We start from the raw sequence: 23,423 nt of genomic DNA, 5'->3' as shown, positions 1-23,423 counted from the left end.
TCCGTTCCCCTCCCCACCCTTTCTCTCGGCGATGCATCACGGCGGCGGCGGCGGGGCGATCCGCGTGCTGAACGTGGCGGAGAAGCCGTCGGTGGCGAAGTCCGTCGCGGAGATCCTGTCACGGCCGTCGGGCGGGATGCGGTCGCGGGAGGGGCGGTCGCGGTACAACCGCGTCTTCGAGTTCGGCTACTCCATCGGCGGTCGCGCCTGCCACATGCTCGTCACCTCCGTCACGGGGCACCTCATGGAGCTCGAGTTCGATGACCGGTTCCGCCGCTGGCACTCTTGCGACCCCGCCGATCTCTTCCACGCTCCCGTTCGCAAGTCCGTACCCCAGGTATGGCTCTCTGTCCTGCTCGCCCATTTCTCCGAACAGCTTGCGCGCGCCGCGCCGTGGCCTGTGAATTGTCCCGCGTCCATGGAGTTTCTTCGGTTCAACTCTTGGTGACGTGTTCGGCACTGAAATTTCATGGTCTACTCTACCTGGATTCCAGTTCGTGGGTACCCTTGTGTTGGCACTGGATAGTTCTGCTGGTTTTGTTTTGCTTACTGCACTTAAGGAATGTTTTGGTTACTGCACTTACGGAAATCTATTCTAGGGTGCTTGAGGAGCTTGCTTGGGGGAAATTGCATTGCTGCAACTCGTATTTGAATTGGGAGTCACCAGTTCCACTTGTCACTTGCGCGGTTGAGCAGTAGCAATCTATTTCCAGTTATATATATAGTATTCGAGATGTGAGTATGTGACATATGAAGTTGTTATTGCAATATGAAGCGTTCTACATAAATGTATAAAATGTATTTTTTAGTTATTTTAAGAAAACCGAAGGCAAAATTGCTATTGTTTGCATAACATGGTAGTTGTATCGTATGATTATACGAACACCCTGGCAGATAAAATGCTCAGGAGGTCTGTCTTTTGTTTGGAAATTAAAGTTTATCCTACAGCATTTTCATCCTACAGAAACATGAAGTTCAACAACTATACAGATTTCCTCTTCTCCTTCTTCCATTCTGGATCAGGAGAGTAAGATGCCACCCTTTCTGTGTTTTGCACTGCAGCAAGCCAGCAACCATGCCGAAGCTTGACTGTTGATGTGATTCGGTCTGATGGTCATAATGTTATTATTGGTCACTTTTGTTTTTCAGTTGAGGTAGAACCATTACTTTTTTAAGTGCAGGATAAGCAAGACATAAAAAGAACATTGGAAGAGGAAGCTCGGAACTGTCAATGGCTTGTGCTTTGGCTCGATTGTGACAGAGAGGGTGAGAATATCGCATATGAAGTGATTGATATTTGCTCAGGCGCCAACAGCCGCCTCAACATTTGGAGAGCTCGTTTCTCAGCTTTGATTGACAGGTATTGGTTGCTACTGATGGCTTTCTCTCCTCAGTTGCAAAGATGGCATATCCATCTTCTGTAGGGATGAGCATGGCTACGGGGTACCCCGTTTCACTCCACATCAAACCTGATTTGTGTTAAATGAACCATGATGGGTCAGCGGGCTAGATCAATCTAACCCACGCTCATCCCAAATATCCTCTTAGTGTCTTAACGAAATGAAACCACAGGGAAATACACGAAGCTGTGCAACATCTTGACAGACCCAACAAGCTCTTTGCTGATGCTGTGGATGCAAGACAGGTAATTATCACTCCAATTTTCCTTAATGTTGCATTCTCTCCCATGACAGCTACTGCATTGCAACTACTGAAAAGTATTACAGCAACTTTAGCAAACTAAGGTCCTTGAAGGGCTTCTGCCACATGTTCTGACTATTACCTTGTAGGAGCTTTTGTATTAGTATAGGAATACGAATGAGATGCCAGTATATTTTTTCCTGCTTATATTATTCCTCTCAAATGAATAAGCATTTTCTCGCATCTTACTGTCTTGAAGGCCTCAAATAAATATTAAGAATTTTGTTCAGGAAATCGACCTTCGTATTGGTGCCTCCTTCACAAGGTTCCAGACAATGCTGCTGAGAGATGCATTTGTTCTTGATGACACTGGGGATGAAAGGAATATGATTCTGAGCTATGGTCCTTGTCAGGTACTTCACTATATTGTATGAACAGAAGGCACTGAATTCATACCTACTTTTCATCTTGGTGTAATATGTTCTTTGCATTGCAGTTTCCAACCCTGGGATTTATTGTTGAGCGTTTCTGGGAGATTCAAGCTCATGAACCTGAAGAGTTTTGGACAATAAATTGTTCCCATACTTCAGATGAAGGCACTGCATCTTTTGGTTGGATGTAAGATACACTTTAGATGTTGTACTGATACTTCCATTGCAAACACCATCTGACATTTTTTCTTGTTTGGCAGACGTGGTCATCTGTTCGATTACTCATCTGCTGTTGTGATCTATGAAATGTGTGTTGAAGAACCAATGGCAACAGTGAGTACTCGACATCTTTCATCTCAACACCAGTATTTATGAAATTTAATCATGGGTATATTTGACAACAGAACAAAAGTACCAGTTTAGTTGTATTTTTTTTCCCTGCAGGTGCAGAATGTAAGGAACCAAGAGAAACTAAAATATCCTCCATATCCACTAAGTACCATAGAGCTTCAGAAACGTGCTTCTAGGTACTTCAGAATGAGTTCCGAGCACACAATGAAGGTGTTAAAAAACTCTTTTTGGTACTTTATATTCCCCAAACAGTTCTACTAGCCAATTATGGGTATATCTCAATGAACTGTTTGTCTTATTGGCTGCTCTTGTCCTTGTCTATATTAGGTGGCAGAAGAACTGTATCAAGCTGGATTTATTAGTTATCCCAGGACAGAGACTGATAACTTCTCTCCAAACACTGACCTACATGTATGTTTTGAAATTTACTAGTTTCTCTGTCCGTGTTCTTTATTTCTTGGTTTGATGATTCTGATTACATTATTTTGTATATTTATAAATATAACATTACTCTTTTTTTTTTTCATATTTTACATGACAAAGAACATGCCTCAAAGGCTCAAAAGTCAATCAATTAATCTCTATCTTACCATTTTATCACATTATGTTCATCCCTTTTTCATTTGGTGCGGATATGCTAATGCATGATGATCTTCATTGCATTGAAATCTTTTATACATAGAATTCTTTACATATATTGTTCATGGAATGCCACCGGAAAGTTTTAAAAGCATTTTCAACAATCCAATTCATACCTGCAACGATTTTACCATATTTACTTTTTTCTCTTGTTTGTTTTCTATTTTTTATTATCCATTTTTTCCCTGACATGTTTGGGTCCCTTTGGTGTAGTCCATTGTGCAGGAACAAACAGCTCATCCAGTTTGGGGAACATATGCTCAGCGTCTTTTGGATCCTGAAGCAAGGCTTTGGAGAAATCCCAGCAATGGCGGGCATGATGACAAGGCACATCCTCCTATTCACCCAACAAAATTTTCAGCTGGAGAAACCAACTGGTCTGATAACCATAAAGTATGTGCTGTTGCTAGATAGCAGATAATTATCATAGTCACTATAACATTTTAAATGCTTTTTAATAAACATCTGCATATCTGTTTTCTATTGTCCAGAAATTGTATGAGCTTGTTGTTCGCCATTTCCTTGCTTGTTGTTCCCAACCTGCAGTTGGAGCTGAAACAACTGTGGAAATTGACATTGCTGGCGAACAGTTCAATGCATCAGGGCGTGTTGTACTTTCTGTAAGCATCCTCAAATCTTGCTGAAATCTTCCGTTGTTTGATAATTCTTGCAAACATGAATATGCAGCTTATCCTAATGCAACACCCAAGAAAAACACAACAAGCCTGGGATGCCACTTAATCACGATACAACCATGTCAGAATAATGAATTTTTCGGCAGCATCTACTCGAAAAACAGAAGCACTGCGTATGCAGCAGAAATGTGTAGACAAAATATAAGAAGGAACTGACATGACAACACACTAAGAAATAACTTATAAAGATACAAACCATATTTTACAACTTCTGCTCATATAGCCTATTAACTTAACCAAAAAAATCTATTCTTTATTAACATGACATCACCACATTTCAAGATTAAATATGGAGGTGATGTGTAGAAATGTGGCATCGCCCATCCCCTTATGCAACATGCCACAGAAAGTACCTAGAAAGACTGACAAAGTATAAGAGACGGTGTTAAGCACGGTCCTGAGACACCAACACCTAGGGTTTTCTTAAGGTGCCAGCGAGGAGACAACGAGAAAACGCTAATCCAACACCTTTTCCTGCTCCTCTTCAACTCCTCATTCTTTTTTTCTACTTTTCTTCTTGGTCCAAGCTATGTTGGTGAAGATCTATGGAAGGAAAGTTTGGTGCTGTAGAGGGGAGAAAACAGAATAGCATGTGTGGGGGTGGGGGGGGGGGGGTGTCAGCGGCGGTATGTTAGGAGGGAGAGGTATACCTCCTCTATATAGGTTTTAGGTGGGTTGGAGGTAGTGGACTGGGTTATTAGGACCTTGGCCAAGGTTGGCTGAGCCCACTACGTATTTTTACTTTATTTATTACCGTCATCTCTTTACAAAGCAACTCAAAAACCAAGAAGCAAAGCAATATATTTATTTCTAGGGTGTTACACCTAATCCCCTGGCTTTGTATGTTCTTTAAACACTTTGCTCTACTAATAAATCTGGTAAACAACACTAGGAGAAGGTTTGTTTTAATCAGTAACAGAAGAGCTTTATACAATGTACAAAGGTGACATAGTCTTAGCTCTTAAGCTGTTAGAAGCACTGCTTTGTGTTCAAACTTCAAGAGTCTTGGGTTGATATTTCTCCTTTATGTTATGGTAATAATCGTTTATATATGAGCATGATTCTGGGAAAAACTCATGTAGCAATTAACTTTGCCAGTTTTGGTGCACTGCAGTTAATATTTATTGGGAGGGGAAAAGAAAGATGATAGAATATGTATTATGTAGTCAGTAAACAAGAAGGAAGTATGCCTAATGTAGGTGATGTAATCTCTTGATCTTAGCATATGTCCTTTATGTTAAAGATGTGGTGTAAGGCTTTGTTAGTAGTTTAATTTATCCCATGCGAAATGTTAATTTCTTTCTTAGATGAGCATAATTCTAAGAAAACTCATGAGGAACTTTGTCAATTTTGGTGTACTTCAACAACTTTGAAATTTATTATAGAAGGGAACAGAAAGCAGTAGCATGTGAATAAACATTGAATTGCACAGCCAATATGCAGACAGATTATACTTGCTCCCTTTACATTGCCTGGTACTTATGCAGCATATTTCGAAACGAACCTTCTGCTGGTGCAGGTGGAATTACGGTGCCCATGAGCGCAGGAATGCAATGTCTTTAATAATAAATATATTAAACTTTTGGTGATAATTCTACTTACGAAAAAAATTCCATTTCTTCATATAAAATATGATTAATACTCCCTTGCAGAAAAATTATTTGGATGTCTATCGGTTTGACTCATGGGGCGGTACATTACTTCCAACATACACCATTGGGCAGCAGGTTTGCTTCATTCCATACCAAGACTTTTATTCATTCATTTTATTGTGCCTTCTTGTTCTATGCAAGGTGGGTAAAATTATTGTAAAAATACCTGAATGTTCTTCTAAAATTCTGCCATTTGAGTACTACTATAAATTCATATTCCCAATTAGAAACATGATCCTATGTTGTAACAGTTGGTGATTTATAGGTAATCTCTTTATAACAGCGAATTAGTCATTACAACATGGATGTATTACCTTCTCAATAGTTGGTAATTCCAGTATATATGGCTTTTTCCCCCCTTTTTCTTAGAAATGATGCTGGCTGTTTTTAGTTGTTCTAATCTACGATGACCTTGCAGTTTATTCCAACAACTTTAACACTTGATTCTGGAGTGACTCGACCACCTCCTCTGCTTGCTGAAGCTGACCTCCTTAGCTGTATGGATAAAGTACACCACTTGTCAATCTGCATTATTTCTAGTGGTAATATCACATGTAGATTGAGTTGTGACACTGAAATATTTAACTGATTGATTCATTTTATTTTCAGGCTGGAATTGGCACTGATGCAACGATGCACGATCACATAAAAAAGTTACTTGACCGTTGTTACGCAACCAAAGACGCAAATACACGTTTCTCCCCAACAAATCTAGTATGTCCGATGACAATTTAGTTTTGAGTTAAACCACTGCATGTAGCCACATTCATTCATATGGTCACAATTATTGACATGTGAATGCTATTATGACATACCATCTGACAAAATTGAGCTAGATAATCTCATCTAATGATAATACAATATGTTTGATTACCTGGTCAGAATATTTCTTCGGGAATACATAGAAGACTTGGTAGTTTATATTATGACAGAAAAAAGGTTTAGATACGATAGTCGAAATTACCTGGCCAGAATATGTCAGAATAAAAGTTTTTCCATGTACCCTGTGAGCTATATTAAGCTGTTGTGCAGATTATCATTTTTAAGATACGACCATAAGTCATAGCAGAAGATGCGTAAATAGAATTCCCATTCCAAATACGATACTTTGTAGCATGTTCTCAGATGCATTCTTTACCACAGTTACTCCCTTGCTTTTATAAAGTAAACCTCTTATTATCATGTGAGTGCTGTTGTTTGGTGTCTAAAAGTAGGCTTCTTTTTCATCTTTTATGCTTTGACGTAACACATCCATACTTTTGGGGAAAATAACTGAAAGTATTAGTTCTGTTCATGTTACTACAATGATACACCCTGTTTATTTTCATTACATTTACCTTCTGGGATTTCTATTGGACAAGACCAGATAAGATAGTTTAGTGCGTTGTAAAATATATTGTCTCCAGTTCACAGAAAGTACTATTCTCTGTAAAATAGTTTCTTCATCTGTTAATTTCACAAATTAGTCTTTTATTTTTTTCCTAAATGCAGGGCGAGGCATTGGTGATGGGTTATGATGAAATGGGGTGAGTTGTTTCTTTAAAATTTAATCTTTGTACTTATTTGATCTATGCCTGAAGAAATATTCTTGGTTTTCCAAAATAAAATAACTAATTGTAGGTATGAGCTTTGGAAGCCTTATTTGAGATCAATGATGGAAGCTGATATGAAATCAGTTAGCATTGGAACAAAGAGTAAAGCAGAAGTACTTGAGAATTGTTTGCAGCAAATGAAGGCTTGTTTTCTTGATGTAAGTTATATTTTCTGTATGTCAGTCTTGATATAGATTTATAGAAAAAAAATAGTAACAAATGGCGCAGAGACATATAAACTGCTCATGCCATCTTTTGAATTTCTCTGTATTTATATGTCGTGGTTAGCCACTTATCATTGTTGTAATGCAGGCAAGGGCAAACAAGGTGAAGCTCTTTGATGCGATGGGAGCATTCTTTGCTAGGTTTGATTGGATCCATTTGGTTCTCTTCTTTTATTGCTACAAATTTCTAGCTTCACTCTGGCTTTTGATCTAGGTCAAGTAGACCTATCAATGAGACACAGAACTCCATTGAAGCTGTGAGGCCATGTGCTGCATGCAATGAATCTGAAATGGTTCTGAAGCGAAGGCCGGCAAGTTATCTTTTCATGCATTATTTTCTTTTTTTTACGCAAACTGGAAGTGTCACACTATTTTCACAAATTAGATGTTTCACACTATTTTCATGACTGAGCTTTGCTTTTCTTTCCTCAGACTGGTGAATTTATGGTTGGGTGTCGGGGCTTTCCTCAAGTGAGTAACATGTTGTATCTTGCCTAGTTACCAGTCCTTTTATTAGCAAAAGAGGACACAATAAACAGCTTGTTGATCTGGCCAGAAAAGAGCATATAGACCAATTAGTGCAGCCAAAATACTTGAAGTTTCGATATAACTTTGATATTTCTTGTCTTCCTAAAATTTCAGTGTAGAAATGTAGTCTGGCTCCCTGGATCTCTTTCAGAAGCTTCTGTGACTGACCAAGTTTGTCCTACCTGTGCTCCAGGTGATTATTTAGTTCCCTAGTTATTGGTACTGTGCCATTAGTGTGATCAATGCTTTTGCTGATAGATTATTCCTTTGCTGTTTCTACCTTAAATATTGATAATCTCTCAAATTTACAGGTCCAGTTTATAAGATTCAATTTAAGTTTCGCCGAAGGGATATTCCACCAAGTTTTGATGTTGATCACCTTGGTATATTTTCCTAATCCCAATGAAGTCCCATACTCCCATTCTCATTTTAGTTATTCACTTAATACTTCTATGGCCAGCAAATCTCTTTCCCCTTGAGTTGTACTTGGGAGCATCTTCTGTTTAGTTACATATTAAACTGATTCAGGATATTTTCTTACTAATTTAGGTTGTATTGGAGGATGTGACGATATACTCAAAGAGCTTACTGAAATAAGTAGATTTGGAAGCCATAACCAGACTGCAACACCAGGTATGGTTAAACTTTATATAACTGTTGCCAGTCAACTTGTAAAGCATATGGGCACTGAACTTGTTTTGTTGGCTCACCTCGTCTTGCATGCATTGCTTACTACACAAAGTAGCCGTATTTGTCATTTCCTAAAAAACACATATTTTATTATCATGTTTTTTTTGTTTTACAGCAAGAAATCAGAGCCAGAATCCAAGTGGTGCAAGGCAGGGGGCTCCAAGGCAAGATTTACATACTGATTTTCGTCCAGCCAGGCAGTTCACTAACGGACACACACCTGTTGTGAATCCTCAAGGTTTCCGTTCAACCCATACTGGAAGTTCAGGAAATGCATCAGGTGTCTGTACTACTTACCACTCTCCTCCTTATTGTTATGCAAGTCCATGACTTAATCCTGAGCTATTTTCAGACTCAGGTCAAGTACAGTGCACTTCATGTGGAGAACCCTGTATACTGCGAACTGCTAATACAGAGGCTAATAGGGGGAGGAAGTTCTACAAATGCCAAGATCCTGCATGTGGCTTTTTTGCGTATGTGAACCCTTTTATTAATAGTATTTTTTTCATCATACAACTTGATTTGCAGGGTGCATATGCATCTACTTAACAACTAATTAAAGCTGTATAAGAATGTAGAAAATCATTAGTTATGCAGCTTGATCCATTATGTCTTTCTTAAAGTTTTGCATACACTACAATTCTGCACAAGAAAATACACATTTTTCTTAGCTTTCGCCCTGGTAGGTTATTTTGCACTAGTAGCTACCAAGTTAAGTAGCTAAAAACATATGGAATATGATGCTAAAAGAGAATCTGTGAATTCTAGGGGCTAGTTTTAGCTATCTATGCACTGCCTTGCCTGATGTCCTTGTGTGCAACGCAGATGGGAAGACGATGTGCAGAATTCTGTGCCGAGGGGCCGTGGGCGGGGCGGGCGCAGTGGCAGCAGGCAAGCATCTGCATCTGCAGGACGGAGAGGCGGCAGCCAAGCGCGAGGCAGGAGGGGCAGGGGACGGAATGCTGATGGCATGATGTTCGTTGCGGCGACGGGCGAGCCCGTGCACGGCAGCTGCTTCGTCTGCGGCGACCCTACCCACTTCGCCAACGCCTGCCCCAGCCGCGGGAGATAGTTCTCAGCCAATTCCTCGCTACGCCCGTACAGATTTTTTAGCCGGGGTGGCCGATTACAGGCATGCCCAGATTTTCATCAAGGAGTGATGGCATTGGCATGGTAAGTTGATTCCTCTTATATGCATTATACATGATGACTAGTTCATCGTAGATATGTCAGTGATTTTCTAGAAACTTTGAAAAGGTACCAAAAGCAATCAGCTTTGTTAAAAATCTCATGTGTGACTTTTTCATTAAAATTACATGAATGTAACTAGCATTGAGCTACCTATGATGTTTTTAGTTACATGATGCTTACACTAGTTACATTGATAATTATATGTTACTTATATTGTAATTACTATAGTTACATTTGTGTAATTTTATTAAAAAGTTAGCACAGTGTGTGTGTGTGTGTGTTTGTGTATATATATATAGTTATATTTGTGTGATTTTAGTACAAAAAATTAGGTATTAAACTGCCACCGATTTTATTATGTTACTGTACTGCTAGGGAACTGTCAGATGAAATAGACGGCGCAGGGCTCACCGGCACAATGGCAGGAGGCAACGAGACAATGCCCACCAGGACATGTACCTCCAGTCTTTCCAAACACGTGCTGGGATCGTGATGCGAGAGGGGAAGGCACTTCTTCAAGCTTGAAGTTGAAAAATGCTACCAAAAAAAAAACAAAAACTGTATGAGATGATCAAATGATGGTACCTTCGAAATGTACGCACGGTGGGCTTCGATGCACGTACGCATCCTTGTAAAGTCTTTCAAACAGTTCCCAACCCCTCATTGCTGCTGAGAAATCTCATCGCTCACCGAAAACTTTTTAGTCAAAAGTTGAGCGGGAAAAATGGATCATGCCGTCACTCTTTTCCTTGCCATATTAACATCAACCCACTGTTTGTTTCGTCAGGTCACTTTCTCGACATATGACGGCTGCTTTCTCTAAATGCTGTGTTTATCAACTCTCTGTTACTGTGGCTCACATCATTGTCATGACACCATCCTCTTTTTTCTCAGATCACACGTACAAGCATGAAGCATCACTCGCAGGAATAAAGCCAATGCTCAAAAAGCACTGGGTTGATGAGATCGCTCAGATGCTGGTTGAACGGCTAGATCAAGGTAATTGATTACCATTTCTTTTTTTTTTTTTCCTTTCGTGTTGAATCTTTCTGGTGTGACCGATCTCACCAGCTTGAACTCATTGAATAATCAACTATGCCTACTTTTGTTTTCAACCTTTGCTCTTAAAACTAAGCTACTACTACTTTATTAACTAGATAATGAGATAGTAGAAGAGAGCACAAAGAGTTAATGATTACATACGTTAGGGGCTTTGCATGCTTTGGTGCTTCTTAGGTTCCACCTAACGGTGTCGGCAGCGGGCATGGCTTTTGCATAGATGCTTCAGCTACATGTAGTCTACTGGTCTACTGAAAATCTTGGAAGCGATCTTTCCATGATCGGAAAGATTCGTAACGAGGACGACACGAACCGATCAAGCTTAGCCTTTGTTCACCATCATTGCCCACGCCCACCTAGCAGCTGATAGCATATATGCTGCTGCACTGGCCTTAACTATAAGCTACTATGATTACAGCTGCCAAAAGGGGCTTTGACGTTGCTTGTTATGCCCTAATTAACCCTCCTCTCGGCCTCTGCTCCTCCTGTCCATGTACATAGAGGCTTAGCAAATAGTGGGGGATAGACTATCTACTGCAGCTTCACTAATTCCTTAACGGGTGAACAACTTCCGTATCTAATTGAGTTGCTGGACCTTTATTATCTCAAACTCCAGGCAACTGAAAAGATAACCACCAACTGCAGGTCACCAAGACGAACATACGTGTTAATCCCTTGGCCATGAGACCCATGACAATCTGCTAGTTTAGAACCATGGAAGCATCGCAATATCTACGGGCACATACGTTGTTAATCGCTTGGCCCCGGTGCATGTATGCACACGTGCAACCGAGTCTGAGATACTCTCTGTTCTAAAATATGTAGTATTTAAATTTGTTTGAAAAATATAACTATCTTTTCTCATGTCAAACAATCATAATCAGTTCTCTACCTGCTTTCTCATCTCAACATACTAATCATAACCATCTACCACTTTGAGATTTAGCTATTTAAGTTAACTATATATATTTTGCGACGGAGAGAGTAGCGTATTGCATAAAGTGGAGAGCACTTACCAGTGGACAAGCTGAAAGAAATCCATGGCGGCGGATGGATCATGGACGGCTGGCAGCACCTGCACGGCGAAACGCCCTACCTGAAGAAGATTCACGCCGACATCGTCGCCAGCCGACCGACGCCGAAGCCGAAGAACTAACAGTTGAGTTGGGGGGAATGAAGCCTGGTCCGAAACCGCCCACCCAGCTAGCTTTGCCGCAGCTGAATCCGCCCGGTGTTAGGTCTCGAACCAGACAACATTCCCCTCAACAGCCATAAAAACGAACGGCAGAGAGAGATAGAGAGATGTTCATGTATAAGCCAAGCGCTTATATATAACATGTGGAGAGGAGCTGGGCAGTTGGGGGCTTGGGCAGCTTGTTAGATGACGGCAAATGACACTGCTTTGAGCAGCCTTATGGCTTACAAGTCCACATGCTTCTTTTGCCACCTTGTTGCTTTCACATTGCCAGCTCGCATGAACAAGGATTCGTCTAAGCCTAAAACCGTACTAGCTACTTGATCTTTACCACTAGCTAGTGCACTTACTCTGACCATGCTATTTAATCCAAGTCAAACTTTGCACGAAGTGACATGGCCATCAGCCCCAGCATGGACACGTCAGAGCAAATCATGAGCTCATGACCACTTGCTAGCAGCTATGGACAGCCACTGAATTTGTCAGCTGGGTTCACAGGATCATATATCTCAGGCAAGGATTGAATCAGAATTCAGCAAGCTATAGGAATATATGATCGGTGGATGCAATGCATGGTCATATGAGCTATATTTTGTTTCACAAGGTCCAGCTATTGCTGTGACATCGCATGCACGGTGCTACATGATTTTATTCGCAAGCAAAGGATTATCTTTTGCTTTGCATGTACTGTGTTGCATTGCCAAGTTGTTTTGATTCCAAGCTTAGCACTTAAGAAACTGTCCATGCTGCAACCTGCTGCTCTGCAACAACAAAGATAGCTTTTTTTTCCCCGTGGGGATGTGAAAGAGATCTAGCTTGACTGCTTGAGCAAATGGATGTGATGGGGAAATTGTGAAAAGAACCAAGTGACTGAATCCGATAGTTAATTTTGTGCAGGTGTAATCCGTACTAATCCTTTTCTTCTTAGCTCATCATGAAGGTCAGAGATGGCCGTGTGAATCATGGAATAGTAATGCCAGGCTTTGGCTGGCTCTTTATATGACAGGGTCTCATGGGAGAGTTCTTGATTGATGTAGGACAGGAATTTCTATTGGAAGATTGTAGAGAGGAGCATACTATATATGCTATATTCTGTATGGGTGCAGTAATGAATTGCACACCTATGTCTGCGAAGAATATGTGATTGGTTTGCATCTAACCGGACAATACACATCTGTAGCTCTTACATTTTCAGAATTGCAGAAGATGTTTATCATACTATAGCATCTTTGGTCCGAATTTCCAGGAAAATGTTTGAAGGGTGCATAAGTATTTTTAGTGCCTTTATGGAGGTCTCTAGTGGTGGTAGTATTCAACAATCAGTAATATCATCAATAGAAAGGCTAGAAACGATCCTAGCATAGGTGTATTCTACAACCAACTGAAACAATTATGCTTTAGTCTACTACAGGGTTTTTTATGTGATAGTATAAATAGATATGGTTGATTGGATAAGGAAAAAGAGGTTTACATAATTTCTACTATCAGTAGAGACTATGGTAAAATAGCCTTACCGTAACTTCCATTTTCCAGGGAAGAAAATAAAATGAATGAACCATTCTTTAGTAGATGTCCATTTTCCAGGTTTACATAACTACGAAAACAGTTTTTAGCACACGGGTGTATGTCCACCCGTTGATTGCATGTCATCTAAATAGTTATAAAAAATATGAAAAAATTTGACAAGATAGATAAATATAAGTTATATCATTCCATAAACATGCAAGTTTAAATTCAACTTAACTTCTACAAGTTATAGTAAAAATAATAAAAACAATTATGAATATGCGTATACTTAGTCTTTTTTTTACTATAACTCGTAGAAGTTGAATTTAAACTTGTATGTTTATGAAGTGATATAACTCATATTTTCTATCTTGTCAAATTTTTTTTATATTTTTTATAACTATTTATATAGCATGTAAGTACACAGGTGGATGTCCACCTGTGTGCTAAAAACTATTTCCCCGTAGTAGTTCAGTTCTTGTGACTCACCATTTCAAGTTTGATGGTTTTCTTCGTCATAACGTGAGGCTATGCTTAAATCTCTCAGTTTCACATCACATGCAAAGGTTAGAGAAAAATGCGGGGTTCAGGGAATAGATGGGTGACACCTGTTTCCCCCTTCTCTCTCCTCTCCAATAGTACAGAGAGATTATCATTTTGCCTCCTCTTTGCTGCCAAGAACCATTTCCCCCCATTTATCAGCTTTTTTTTTTCCTTTTCTGGGCCTTTTGGTTGATTTTTACTACATGGCTTTTGTTGATTGCCTCTCCGTCATGCTCCCAATTTTGTGATTCTCACATTCGCAGCTTCTTGGTTGAAGTTTTGACGCATCAGTGTGTTCCAGGTACACCCTTCTGTTAATCTGAACAATTTGGTGTGCATACGAAACCCTGAATGCTCTTACGTGCAATATTGCAGAGAAGATTGAATCCTTGCTCCAGCTAATAAAAATATTGGGTTATTGCGATAGATCTGTATGAGCATTGGCATGTTAAGAAAAAAATGGTCCTGTATTCTTGGCTTAGGGCTACGGGCTCCTGCTGCATTGAAGTTTTCCAGCTGAAAAGCCTCATCTTCTGGAACCATACGTTGGCATGAGTGACAATGTTTCACAAACTTTGATTCCTCTTCAACAATGTGGTTCGATTTTGATTATCTTTGTGCCGCACTAATAGGAATTTAGTAGGAAAGATTGGATCTTTAAGCAACCTACATGCAAATCAGGGGTGCATTGATCTTCCATGGCAGTGAATGCTCGTGCAAGGTCGCCGGACTTTGCGCGGCAATTCTGGCCTGTGCTGTGCCATGCCTTGAGCGAATGCTGCCTGATCATAATGCTCTTTGTGACCGCCGTGGTGTCATTTACGGCGACAAGGTTTGCACGCATCAGGAGCCTTCGGTCACCATGCATTCTGTGCTCAAGGTTGGATCGGCTCCTACATGGCAAAGCCTGGTTCTCTGAAGATCTGATCTGTGCTGCACACAGGTTGGAAATCTCGCATTTGGTGTATTGTCAGAGTCACAATAAGCTTGCAAACTCTGAAGATCTGTGTGAAAGGTGCCTACTTTCATGTGCTGGTTTGGATGGTAATCCCAGTAATCTGAAAAGCATGAGAAACAAGGACAAGGTTAATTCTCGACAAAGGTATAGGCATTCACATTTATGTTCTTGTTGTTCAGAGCCGTTTAAGAAGGCACACCATGCACACAAGCTATCTAAGCGTGCAAATGGCATGGTTCCAGATAATGATGTGAACACAGTGAAGGAGAGAAGCATAGACATGACTAGTGTAGGGCATTCTTCAGATGAAGGTTCTGCTGACTTGTCTTATGGAGGCTATAGAAAACTGAATGCCTGTCATGATTCAGAGTCTGAGATCCGCATCTTGGATGACGATGACGATGGCAACTCAATGATCGATAAAGCTACACAGAGAAGCAAAGACCTCTCATTTTATGATTTGCAACTGCAACCCATGATCAGGAGCACCAACAGTTTGCCCATGCATCCTTCTGAGAATGTTGTTCTTGAAGAGCCGATGAATATAACTCCTCCAGTGCCAGTGAATCCTGCAACAAGTACTGACTATGTGGCCACCAGCACCAATCTTGTTTCCTCAGAAAAATCTTCAGAGCATGCTGTTGGACAAGGCTTGGGGGATATTAACTGGAGCAAGGACAATGTAAGTGCCAACAATCATGAAGTGCAGGCGAAGATTGCGCCTGAACAGGTTTGTGCAGAGCTTCCGAAAGAGAAAAGTATGTATCTTTATCCAAAATGCTGCAATCCTTGTATAATTTGAACTTTTCTGAGTATGTCAAATTTGTGCTGTAGCTTTTCTGGTTGGTATTGAGGAAGTCGGTGATTCAGCGGGTGTTTCATGGAGCCCTGACGAGGAAACCGCTAAGGGTTTTGTTGCTTCTGCAAATGCAGGAATGAGTTCACCTTTAGACGCCCGTGTGAACCGCAACAGCAGTACGAAGAGTGCTTCTGGTGGTAGAAGCAACCTTCAATCTCCTCGATGGTCTGAAATAATGTCGTCTAAGGATAATGATTCAAGAACTCATGAAGAAGTGAAGACATTCCTGTCCCATATGTCTTCTGCACGAGGCCTTGATGGTCCTTGGAGTGAGGTGGCCGCTAGTCCCAGAATCACACAGATTAATGAAAGCAAACAATTTCTCGAGAGAAACTACTCAAATCTGGAACCATTTGATGTCCATGTTACTAGTGAAGATGAAGGTGAAAGCTCACTCGAAAGCCTGAAGCAGAAGGTTGAGTTTGGCAGGAAAAAAATGAGTATCCTTTATAAGGAGCTTGAGGCAGAGCGCAGTGCTTCAGCTGTGGCAGCAAGTGAAGCAATGGCTATGATCAACAGATTGCAGGTAGAAAAGGCTTCAATGCACATGGAGGCACTTCAGTACCTCAGGATGATGGAAGAGCAGGCTGATCATGACCAAGAAGCCATTGAAAGGCTGAATGACTTGCTTACAGAAAGGGAGAAAGAAATGCTTGATCTGGAAGCTGAGCTTGAGAATTATCGGAGGCTTCATGAACCATTTGATTGCAAATTTGATTCTACTAATGGAGATATGGCATCTGGACTCTTGGATAGCTCAGATTTCATGAGGGATACCATGTTTGATTTTGAGGATGAGAAGGCAAATATTTTGGAATCCTTGAGCAGATTGGAGGAAACACTGGGCATGTCTTCCACAAATGGGCATGATTTTGGTGGCACAAATGATAGTCTACAGAATAGGTCACTATTGCCTTTGGAACACTTGAACGGTGAACTCGTTTCTTCTGAACAAATTGATGAAAACCAACGTGTTGATTTTGGCTCGTGTTCTCGCCTAGATGATGGCAACATCAATTCTATGGCGAGCGTCAAACATGAGATTTCACTTCTAAATACTAGATTCATGGCACTTGAAGCAGATCAAAAGTTTCTCAAGCAGATATTAAGCTCTCTTAAATGTAGTAATGATGGAGTAGAGTGTGTTCAAGAGATAACAACCCATTTGAGAGAGCTGCGGAGAATCATGACCGAGCAAAGAGAGACAGCAGTTTTGTGATCTCGTAGTTAATCTCTCAGAAGGTAACAATAGACCGTAGGCTGTTCATTTCTTATGAGATTTTGGGACATTCTGAATTATCAGATTCTATGATTGAATTAACTACTAGTACAAAGTTGAAATTTTGCTTTAGAATGTTCATGAGGAACTTTTATATAGAAATTGTCGCACAAAACATACCGTTTAATAGCTTGTAAAGTGTAATCCATAATTGTAGTTCATGTGTTGCTTCCATGATGCCCATGCAATATATCACTCTAGATACTTTTCTAACCAAAAGATTCTGAACCAAATTGTTTTGCAGAACTGAAGTAGGTGCCGTTGATTGTAACAGCGCCATGAGTGCTTCATGGTGGCATCTCGCTCGGAAGATTTGACAGATTATCATTTGTGGTCTGATGATCTCCCTGAACAGCACATGAGAGCAGATCATACACATCGAGTTTGCTGCATGAGATCCTTGTACAAATGAAACGGTAATTGTTATTAGGAGTAAGTTCGTCGCTGTAATTCTAGTTTCCGGCTCTTGCCGAGATCAGGAAGTTCACTCAGCTATTGTTCATGTGAGATTAGTTCATACCATCTTGCACTCCATGTATAGCGTAGACAAGGCTAAATTTTCTTTTGACTATTTGATGCTGGTCAGAGGTTGCCTAGGACCCTGAAATCTCCAGGACAATCTGGGACAGTGAGCTTTTACAATTCTGGAGGAACAGATAACAGAACAAAAGTGTACCTTGCAAAATGTAGTATTGGCACAAACAGAGGACATCATCATATTAAACTCATCGATCCGTTTCAAGTGCCAGGACAGAGGACATTGGCACAAACAGATGATCAGTACTAGAAGATAACTTGGTTAGTTAAAGCGGGAAACTATAATGTTTCTATGCGAGACCACTGCTGCACATCTACTAATATCTTCCCAAACAGCATTCTTTTCAACAAATAGCTTTCCCTGGAGGCCAGCCACCAACTATCACTTGTCACCTGAAATCGGTGTGACGTCTAGCAAAATATGAATCTATATGAATGATTTATGGGCAAAAAAAGGGTCCCATGTACAATCCAACATGGGATTAGGCCTGGACAGTGCTTCGCTCTGACACTGTCTCAAACATAGAGAGAAGGTTCGAAACCACATTGTGAATAGGAACATGCACGATGTGGTCGCTGAATCCATTAACTGCCGTCTTAGATAGCACTGAAACTTCACTGCAGAGTGAACTTCCTTCAATCCACTCGCTCCACGTCGTATCATCCTCATTGATATTGGATTCTCTCAAAAGTTGTAACACTTTATCTAGGCGAGCAACATTCCGACCTGCCCCACAGCCAGTTGCAGTTGCAGCACCCACTGCATTTGCTAGTGCCAATGTGCTAACTGCCGGCAAGTTGTGGAGGAACCCAAAAGCTATAGCAGCAGTAAAACTATCTCCACATCCAACGGTGTCCACAACGTCAATCTAATGAAAGTAGAGCATAGTGAATATTGACAATGTGGTAATCATGCAGGTTACTTCACAAGTGAAGATCCTTTGTCAGCAGAATAAACATACCTTAAACGAAGGTGCACAGGAGACAGCACTATTGGTAATCAACATTGATCCCTTGGAGCCCATTTTGATGACAACCCACTTTGTGCGAACCCCCCTCTTCAGTAACTCTTCCCCTGCCTGGATTGGGTTTCTGATGTTCGTCAGGGACTCAGCCTGTCGAACCAACAAACAGAGTTATGAGAGAAATGAAGTGAAACACTAAATACACCACATTTGTTTCGGTATTCTCTAAACAGGCCAGATTCAGCAAACATAAATCTTTGCAAAAGCAGATTGATGTTTGGTTGTCCCCTTTACTCTTATTTTGGGATAAATGGCTGCATTGTTAAAATCAACTCATTTGGAAAAAGGCAATGGCAGATGTGAAGTCAAGATTGGCCAGCTCGAGTATCATAAAGAAACATGTTATTTACGGTTCACTTGGCTTTTACCAATTACAAGTGAAGCTCACCAAGTAAAAATATACCACCGTCCCAAATTATAGGGCTTGGGTGTTTTTTAACGAGAAATACCATTAGTTTCTTTTATAATATATTATCAGTGGCTTCAAAAATCAATATCATATGAAAGCATTTTCAAATATGAACCTAATAGTATCACATGCATTTCATGAAACATATATATTACTTGTCTAAATATTAGTCCAAGATTGTAGGTGTTGATTTTCCTAAAATTGTGGGTGCCCTATAATTTAGAATGGAGGGAGTAGTCGTAAGTTATCTAACCTCATCTGATGTTAAAAGTAGAACATCACTGAGCCTCAGAGAATGCTCAAGTGCCTTCTGTTCATCCAGGGTCCCATGTAAAAGAGATTTTCCTCGGGGACCAGGATCAAAAAATACTGTAGTTCCCGCTTCAATTGCACAATCAATAGCAGATGAGATGACATCAGGGAAAAGTTCATCAAAAGCATAGCCATTACAAAACAATATTTTGGAGCGACGAATAGCAGTCTTGGTTTCTGTGGGAAGTTTACGTATCCAACTGAAAGCTGGCTCATCACTAAAGTCTGCACGGCTGTCATAGATAAATTACAACGCAAAGCAAAAGATAAGAATGTTAGCTCATGAATTTTGACATGAAGTTGACAATGTTCATAATGAAAAATACTAAGGCAGTAAGGCATGAATGAGAACATGAAGCTCTAACCTGCAAAATCCATGTCTCTGAAATGGATCTACAAGAACCCAGCATAGAAGTGTCTCATAGGCTTGTCGGCAAGAACTAGCATCGGAATTGTCAAGCATCCCAACAACATGAATACCCTCTGCTTCAAGCACATCAAGAAGAAATTTCCCATAAATTTCCTCTCCTACATGCCCCAGCGTAGAACAGCAAAGCCCAAGCCTAGCTGCAGCAAAGGCCAAGTTGCAGTTTCCACCAGCCTCCCAAAATTTCTGTTCAAATGGTAAAAGACAAAATGTTCAGAATAGCTAACAACAAGATTACGCATAACCACTGATCGATCATAATGTTCGATCCATTTATAATGGGGTTCTCCCCTGGTACTCCATCGTCCCCAAGCAGAAAATGAATAATGGATAACTAAATTTTCATCCAACATCCTATTTTCATCACAAACAGAAGAAATGCAGACACTCGCAAAATGTGCATACCTAATCTTCCATTTCTCATGAAAAGCCTCCAAATTTTCTCCGACCACAGAATGCTAGTTTATACAGCAAATAAATCCGGTTTTGCAGTGTCCAATAATTTACTAAATTTCATCCGGCGAGGTGAATTACAGATAGCGCGTAGATTCGCAACCACTAGCTCCGTACCTGGTCGGGCGGCGACGCGGCGAGGCGCTCCATGTAGGCCTCCCGCTCCTCCCGCGGCGCCGGCGGGAGCTGCGGCACGCTGAGGACGACGTCGACGCAGAGGTTCCCGAGCATGGCGAGGTCCGTCTCCTTCCCCTCCTGCGGCGGCCACCGCCTCCTCGCCTCGCTGACGGCCCCGGACACCGCCACGGCCACGGCCCTCGGCCGCGCGCACCCCGCGAGCCTCCGGCGCGGCGGCGGGAGGAGGTGCAGGACCGGATGCGCCGGCGCGGGCGCCGGCGGGAGCGGCGCCGCGTGGTGGCGCGGGCGCGGGTTTAGGGTTTGGAGCGCCATCTCACAGAGAGAGAAGAGAGAGAGGGAACCCGCAAGGTTGGAGAAGGATGAGATGAGATGAGCTTTAGCTTGATCTCTTCTTCATCAACGTGTGCAAGTTGCGTCGTGAGTTCGTGATGATGCCATGGGGGATTTTTGCATAATTTTTCTCATCACTTTTTAGCCTGCGAATTGATTCGATTGCGAAAGATAACATTTAAGTCCAACGAAACAGCCTGTTAGCATAAAAATAATTTATATGTAAAGCTTTCGTACATACGTTCCTCTTGGTTTAAAAATAATTATTATAAAAATAAATCACGATAAAAAATTATTACAATTAACTCTAAGATTAAGTTTAAGTTCTAAATTTTCTTTCTTATATTTATAAACCAATGGCAAAAGGGTGAAGCTGATCCTATTGGTGCTAACTTATAAGTTTTATAAATAGTCAAATAAGCATAAAAAGTCAATGTTATTATTTGTTAAAAGTAAAACCAGAGGTGGGAGAAAATGATGGAGAATTTATTATTACAGAAGGTGATCTATATTTATATAATATAAAGTCCCTCGACCCTTCAGAACTATAATATAAAATTATTTTTAGGAGAACGCGAGATTTGGAATACGGGGGAACTTTTATTATAGTGTGGTATTGGAATTTTGCTACTCCCTCCGTCCCAAAATAAACCAACTTTTCATTTTTTATCTATAATTTTTGACTCTTCGTCTTATTTAAATTTTTTTACGATTGATATTTTTGTTTTTATTAGATGATAAATCATGAATAGTACTGTACCTGTGACTAATTTTTTTCTAATTTTCTAAAAAATTTTCAAATAAGATGAATGGTCAAACATTAGACACAAAAACCGGAGAATTGATTCTTTTTGGGACAGAGGGAGTAGTCGTCAAACTGCGAAAAACAGTGGACGGAGAAGGGAGGAATCGCACTCAAGGTGGCAACGACATGTGCAATCTTAGATCAACTAGGCCTGCTAATGGGTTGGATGGAAATGGATTAAATGGGTCGGGTTTTAATTTGGATTGTCTTTGGTTGGGTAAAAATGGATTGTTAGTTCAAATGGATTGGATTGGGTTGTGTTATAGAGACAAATGAATTGGTATGGACTGGGTTTGGTTAGCTGATTTTAGGTTTTAAATGGATTTAACCCGTGAAGGGCAAATGGATCCTTTAATTGGGTAGCTAATGGATAAGAGAATAGATATACGTGGGACCCACATGTAGAAATTGATCAAAATTTGCACAAAGTTGCTCTTACACATAATGAATCACCCCACCAAATTTCAGTAAAATTTGATAAGTTTTTATAGTGTGAACGCGAGTTTTAAAATTTTAGGTCCGAGTTTATACATACCAAATAGGCGCATCCATTCTACTAAAGGGGTTGGATCCATTTTAACTAAATGGTTTGGTGCGGGTTGGACTAAAATTGAAGTTGGATTGGTTTAGATTGGATCCTAATAAAAAAATAATCGAGGTGGGTTGGTTTGTTAGACTAGTTAATAAAGGGATGGATTGAAGTGGGTTTGGATTGGATCCAAATGCATTAGCAGGCCTACATGGATAACATGACCTGAGTATCTACCCGGACTTATGGAGTGAATATATGTACTCACTTCGTATTATTTTAGTAGATAATAGATAATTTTAATTTTTTATCATTTGTCCTATTTAATATATATATATACATATATTTATAATTATAATTATAAAAGTATAAATAAAAATTATCTAAGTTTTTCAATAAGACGACTAAATTAATGACTTCATGTATTAAAATACGGAGTTAGGCCTTGTTTTTTTGGGATATGTAACCGATAAAAAAGGATAGTAATAGATTATCATATAATTAATTAATTATTAGTTATAGAAAAGTGGATTAATATGATTTTTGGAAGTTAACTTTACTAATATAAATTTTTTGTCGATAATAACCCATTTAGCCGTTTAAAAGTGTACGAACGAAAAAGGAGAGAATCCGGTTACGTTTAAAAGTATAAACCCTGGTCGCACAAGAAAGCCCAGATTGACGGAGTTTGGCCCACCAAGCCTAGGCCCATCCACCTGGAGTACATAAGCAAACGAGCCCAAACGCTTTCTCGGCCTGCCTGGCACCGCATGGCAGCCCATCTACTACTCTGCATGCACGCAGCACGCCCGCACAAGATCAGACCTAGCTCCTGTTTATTTGTTTTTTTTTCGGATTTTGTCTATCAGAAAATATTTTTCTTAAACTATTGGAATCTAATCTAATAGAAAAGAATCTGAACCGTTCGAGCATCTGCAAATTTTAGGCGAGCACGCAGAATTCGATCGGCCGACCAGTCCACGCTGAGATAGATCAACTCCGTCGAACACGACCGACCCGAATTCGCAAACACCGAGCACACGCGACTGACTACACACAAATATGAATACGTACGTATGCGTGCATGTGGAAAATATTTGATGGTAGAGAAATTTATAATCTGTTGTATATTGTATCGACTTTTGTGGGTATATTTATAGGGTACATATGAGATAGAAACTTGGAGTACAAGATAAATATTCTATCATATATCTCTAGGATTTTATCTATATCTCTAGAATTTCCATTGGACTCTGTTATCTCTGACCGTATGTATCCATATCTCTAACATTCCCCCTCAGTCGTAACGGGAGCAAAGCGAACGATTGCGACTGGATTTGAAATCGTGTGTTTCACCATCTTTTCTTCTTCGTTTCTGCATCATCAATTGCATCTCTGATGGATAGTCCTCTACTTTGGTGACCG

The 23,423-nt window shown here is 40.4% G+C and overlaps 3 protein-coding genes across 5 annotated transcripts; 2 read left to right on the top strand and 1 right to left on the bottom strand.

The window, feature by feature from the left end:
* Positions 1–31: 31 nt before the first annotated feature.
* Positions 32–9,696, top strand: LOC102718156 (DNA topoisomerase 3-alpha). The gene is made up of 24 exons (XM_040522122.1): positions 32–337; positions 1,182–1,360; positions 1,573–1,645; positions 1,932–2,054; positions 2,138–2,259; positions 2,333–2,405; positions 2,517–2,633; positions 2,751–2,834; positions 3,276–3,455; positions 3,554–3,682; positions 5,410–5,484; positions 5,828–5,917; positions 6,019–6,123; positions 6,901–6,935; positions 7,030–7,159; positions 7,314–7,366; positions 7,440–7,536; positions 7,658–7,696; positions 7,868–7,946; positions 8,065–8,136; positions 8,303–8,386; positions 8,559–8,723; positions 8,796–8,916; positions 9,269–9,696. Exons 1-24 carry the CDS (start codon positions 32–34, stop codon positions 9,513–9,515), a joined length of 2,778 nt encoding a protein of 925 aa, XP_040378056.1. The 3' UTR covers positions 9,516–9,696.
* Positions 9,697–13,999: 4,303 nt separating this feature from the next.
* LOC102717878 (myosin-binding protein 1-like) lies at positions 14,000–17,369 on the top strand. 3 transcript variants are annotated; one of them, XM_015835584.2, is made up of 4 exons: positions 14,000–14,238; positions 14,313–15,653; positions 15,730–16,996; positions 17,278–17,369. In XM_015835584.2, exons 2-3 carry the CDS (start codon positions 14,636–14,638, stop codon positions 16,971–16,973), a joined length of 2,262 nt encoding a protein of 753 aa, XP_015691070.1. In that variant the 5' UTR covers positions 14,000–14,238; positions 14,313–14,635; the 3' UTR covers positions 16,974–16,996; positions 17,278–17,369. The 3 variants fall into 3 exon arrangements, with proteins under 3 accessions (XP_015691070.1, XP_015691071.1, XP_040378020.1); XM_015835585.2 differs by having other exon boundaries at positions 14,001–14,238; positions 15,829–16,996; XM_040522086.1 differs by lacking the exon at positions 14,000–14,238 and having other exon boundaries at positions 14,282–15,653.
* Positions 17,370–17,864: 495 nt separating this feature from the next.
* Positions 17,865–20,741, bottom strand: LOC102717972 (2-dehydro-3-deoxygluconokinase). Its single transcript, XM_006651003.3, has 5 exons — positions 20,314–20,741; positions 19,682–19,929; positions 19,258–19,549; positions 18,533–18,685; positions 17,865–18,439 (listed from the first exon to the last, which is right to left on the bottom strand). The coding sequence occupies exons 1-5, from the start codon at positions 20,644–20,646 to the stop codon at positions 18,053–18,055; spliced, it is 1,413 nt and encodes a 470-aa protein (XP_006651066.2). The 5' UTR covers positions 20,647–20,741; the 3' UTR covers positions 17,865–18,052.
* Positions 20,742–23,423: the final 2,682 nt, after the last annotated feature.

The sequence above is a fragment of the Oryza brachyantha genome, chromosome 3 (genome assembly GCF_000231095.2).
Source record: "Oryza brachyantha chromosome 3, ObraRS2, whole genome shotgun sequence".
Taxonomy (NCBI): domain Eukaryota; kingdom Viridiplantae; phylum Streptophyta; class Magnoliopsida; order Poales; family Poaceae; genus Oryza; species Oryza brachyantha.
The sequence above is the reverse complement of the archived record's forward strand: the minus strand, read 5'-3'. Positions and strand labels throughout refer to the sequence as shown.

What these genes read in the sequence shown, in the direction of transcription:
- LOC102718156 (XM_040522122.1), top strand. Translation starts at nt 32, where the DNA reads ATGCATCACGGCGGCGGCGGCGGGGCGATCCGCGTGCTGAACGTGGCG. An exon ending in TTCGCAAGTCCGTACCCCAG is followed by an intron (nt 338 to 1,181) that starts GTATGGCTCTCT and finishes TTTTAAGTGCAG; the next exon opens with GATAAGCAAGACATAAAAAG. An exon ending in ACTGGTCTGATAACCATAAA is followed by an intron (nt 3,456 to 3,553) that starts GTATGTGCTGTT and finishes TCTATTGTCCAG; the next exon opens with AAATTGTATGAGCTTGTTGT.
- LOC102717878 (XM_015835584.2), top strand. Translation starts at nt 14,636, where the DNA reads ATGGCAGTGAATGCTCGTGCAAGGTCGCCGGACTTTGCGCGGCAATTC. An exon ending in AGAGCTTCCGAAAGAGAAAA is followed by an intron (nt 15,654 to 15,729) that starts GTATGTATCTTT and finishes TTTGTGCTGTAG; the next exon opens with CTTTTCTGGTTGGTATTGAG.
- LOC102717972 (XM_006651003.3), bottom strand. Translation starts at nt 20,646, where the DNA reads ATGGCGCTCCAAACCCTAAACCCGCGCCCGCGCCACCACGCGGCGCCG. An exon ending in CCGCGTCGCCGCCCGACCAG is followed by an intron (nt 19,930 to 20,313) that starts GTACGGAGCTAG and finishes CCATTTGAACAG; the next exon opens with AAATTTTGGGAGGCTGGTGG. An exon ending in CCTGTGCACCTTCGTTTAAG is followed by an intron (nt 18,440 to 18,532) that starts GTATGTTTATTC and finishes TACTTTCATTAG; the next exon opens with ATTGACGTTGTGGACACCGT.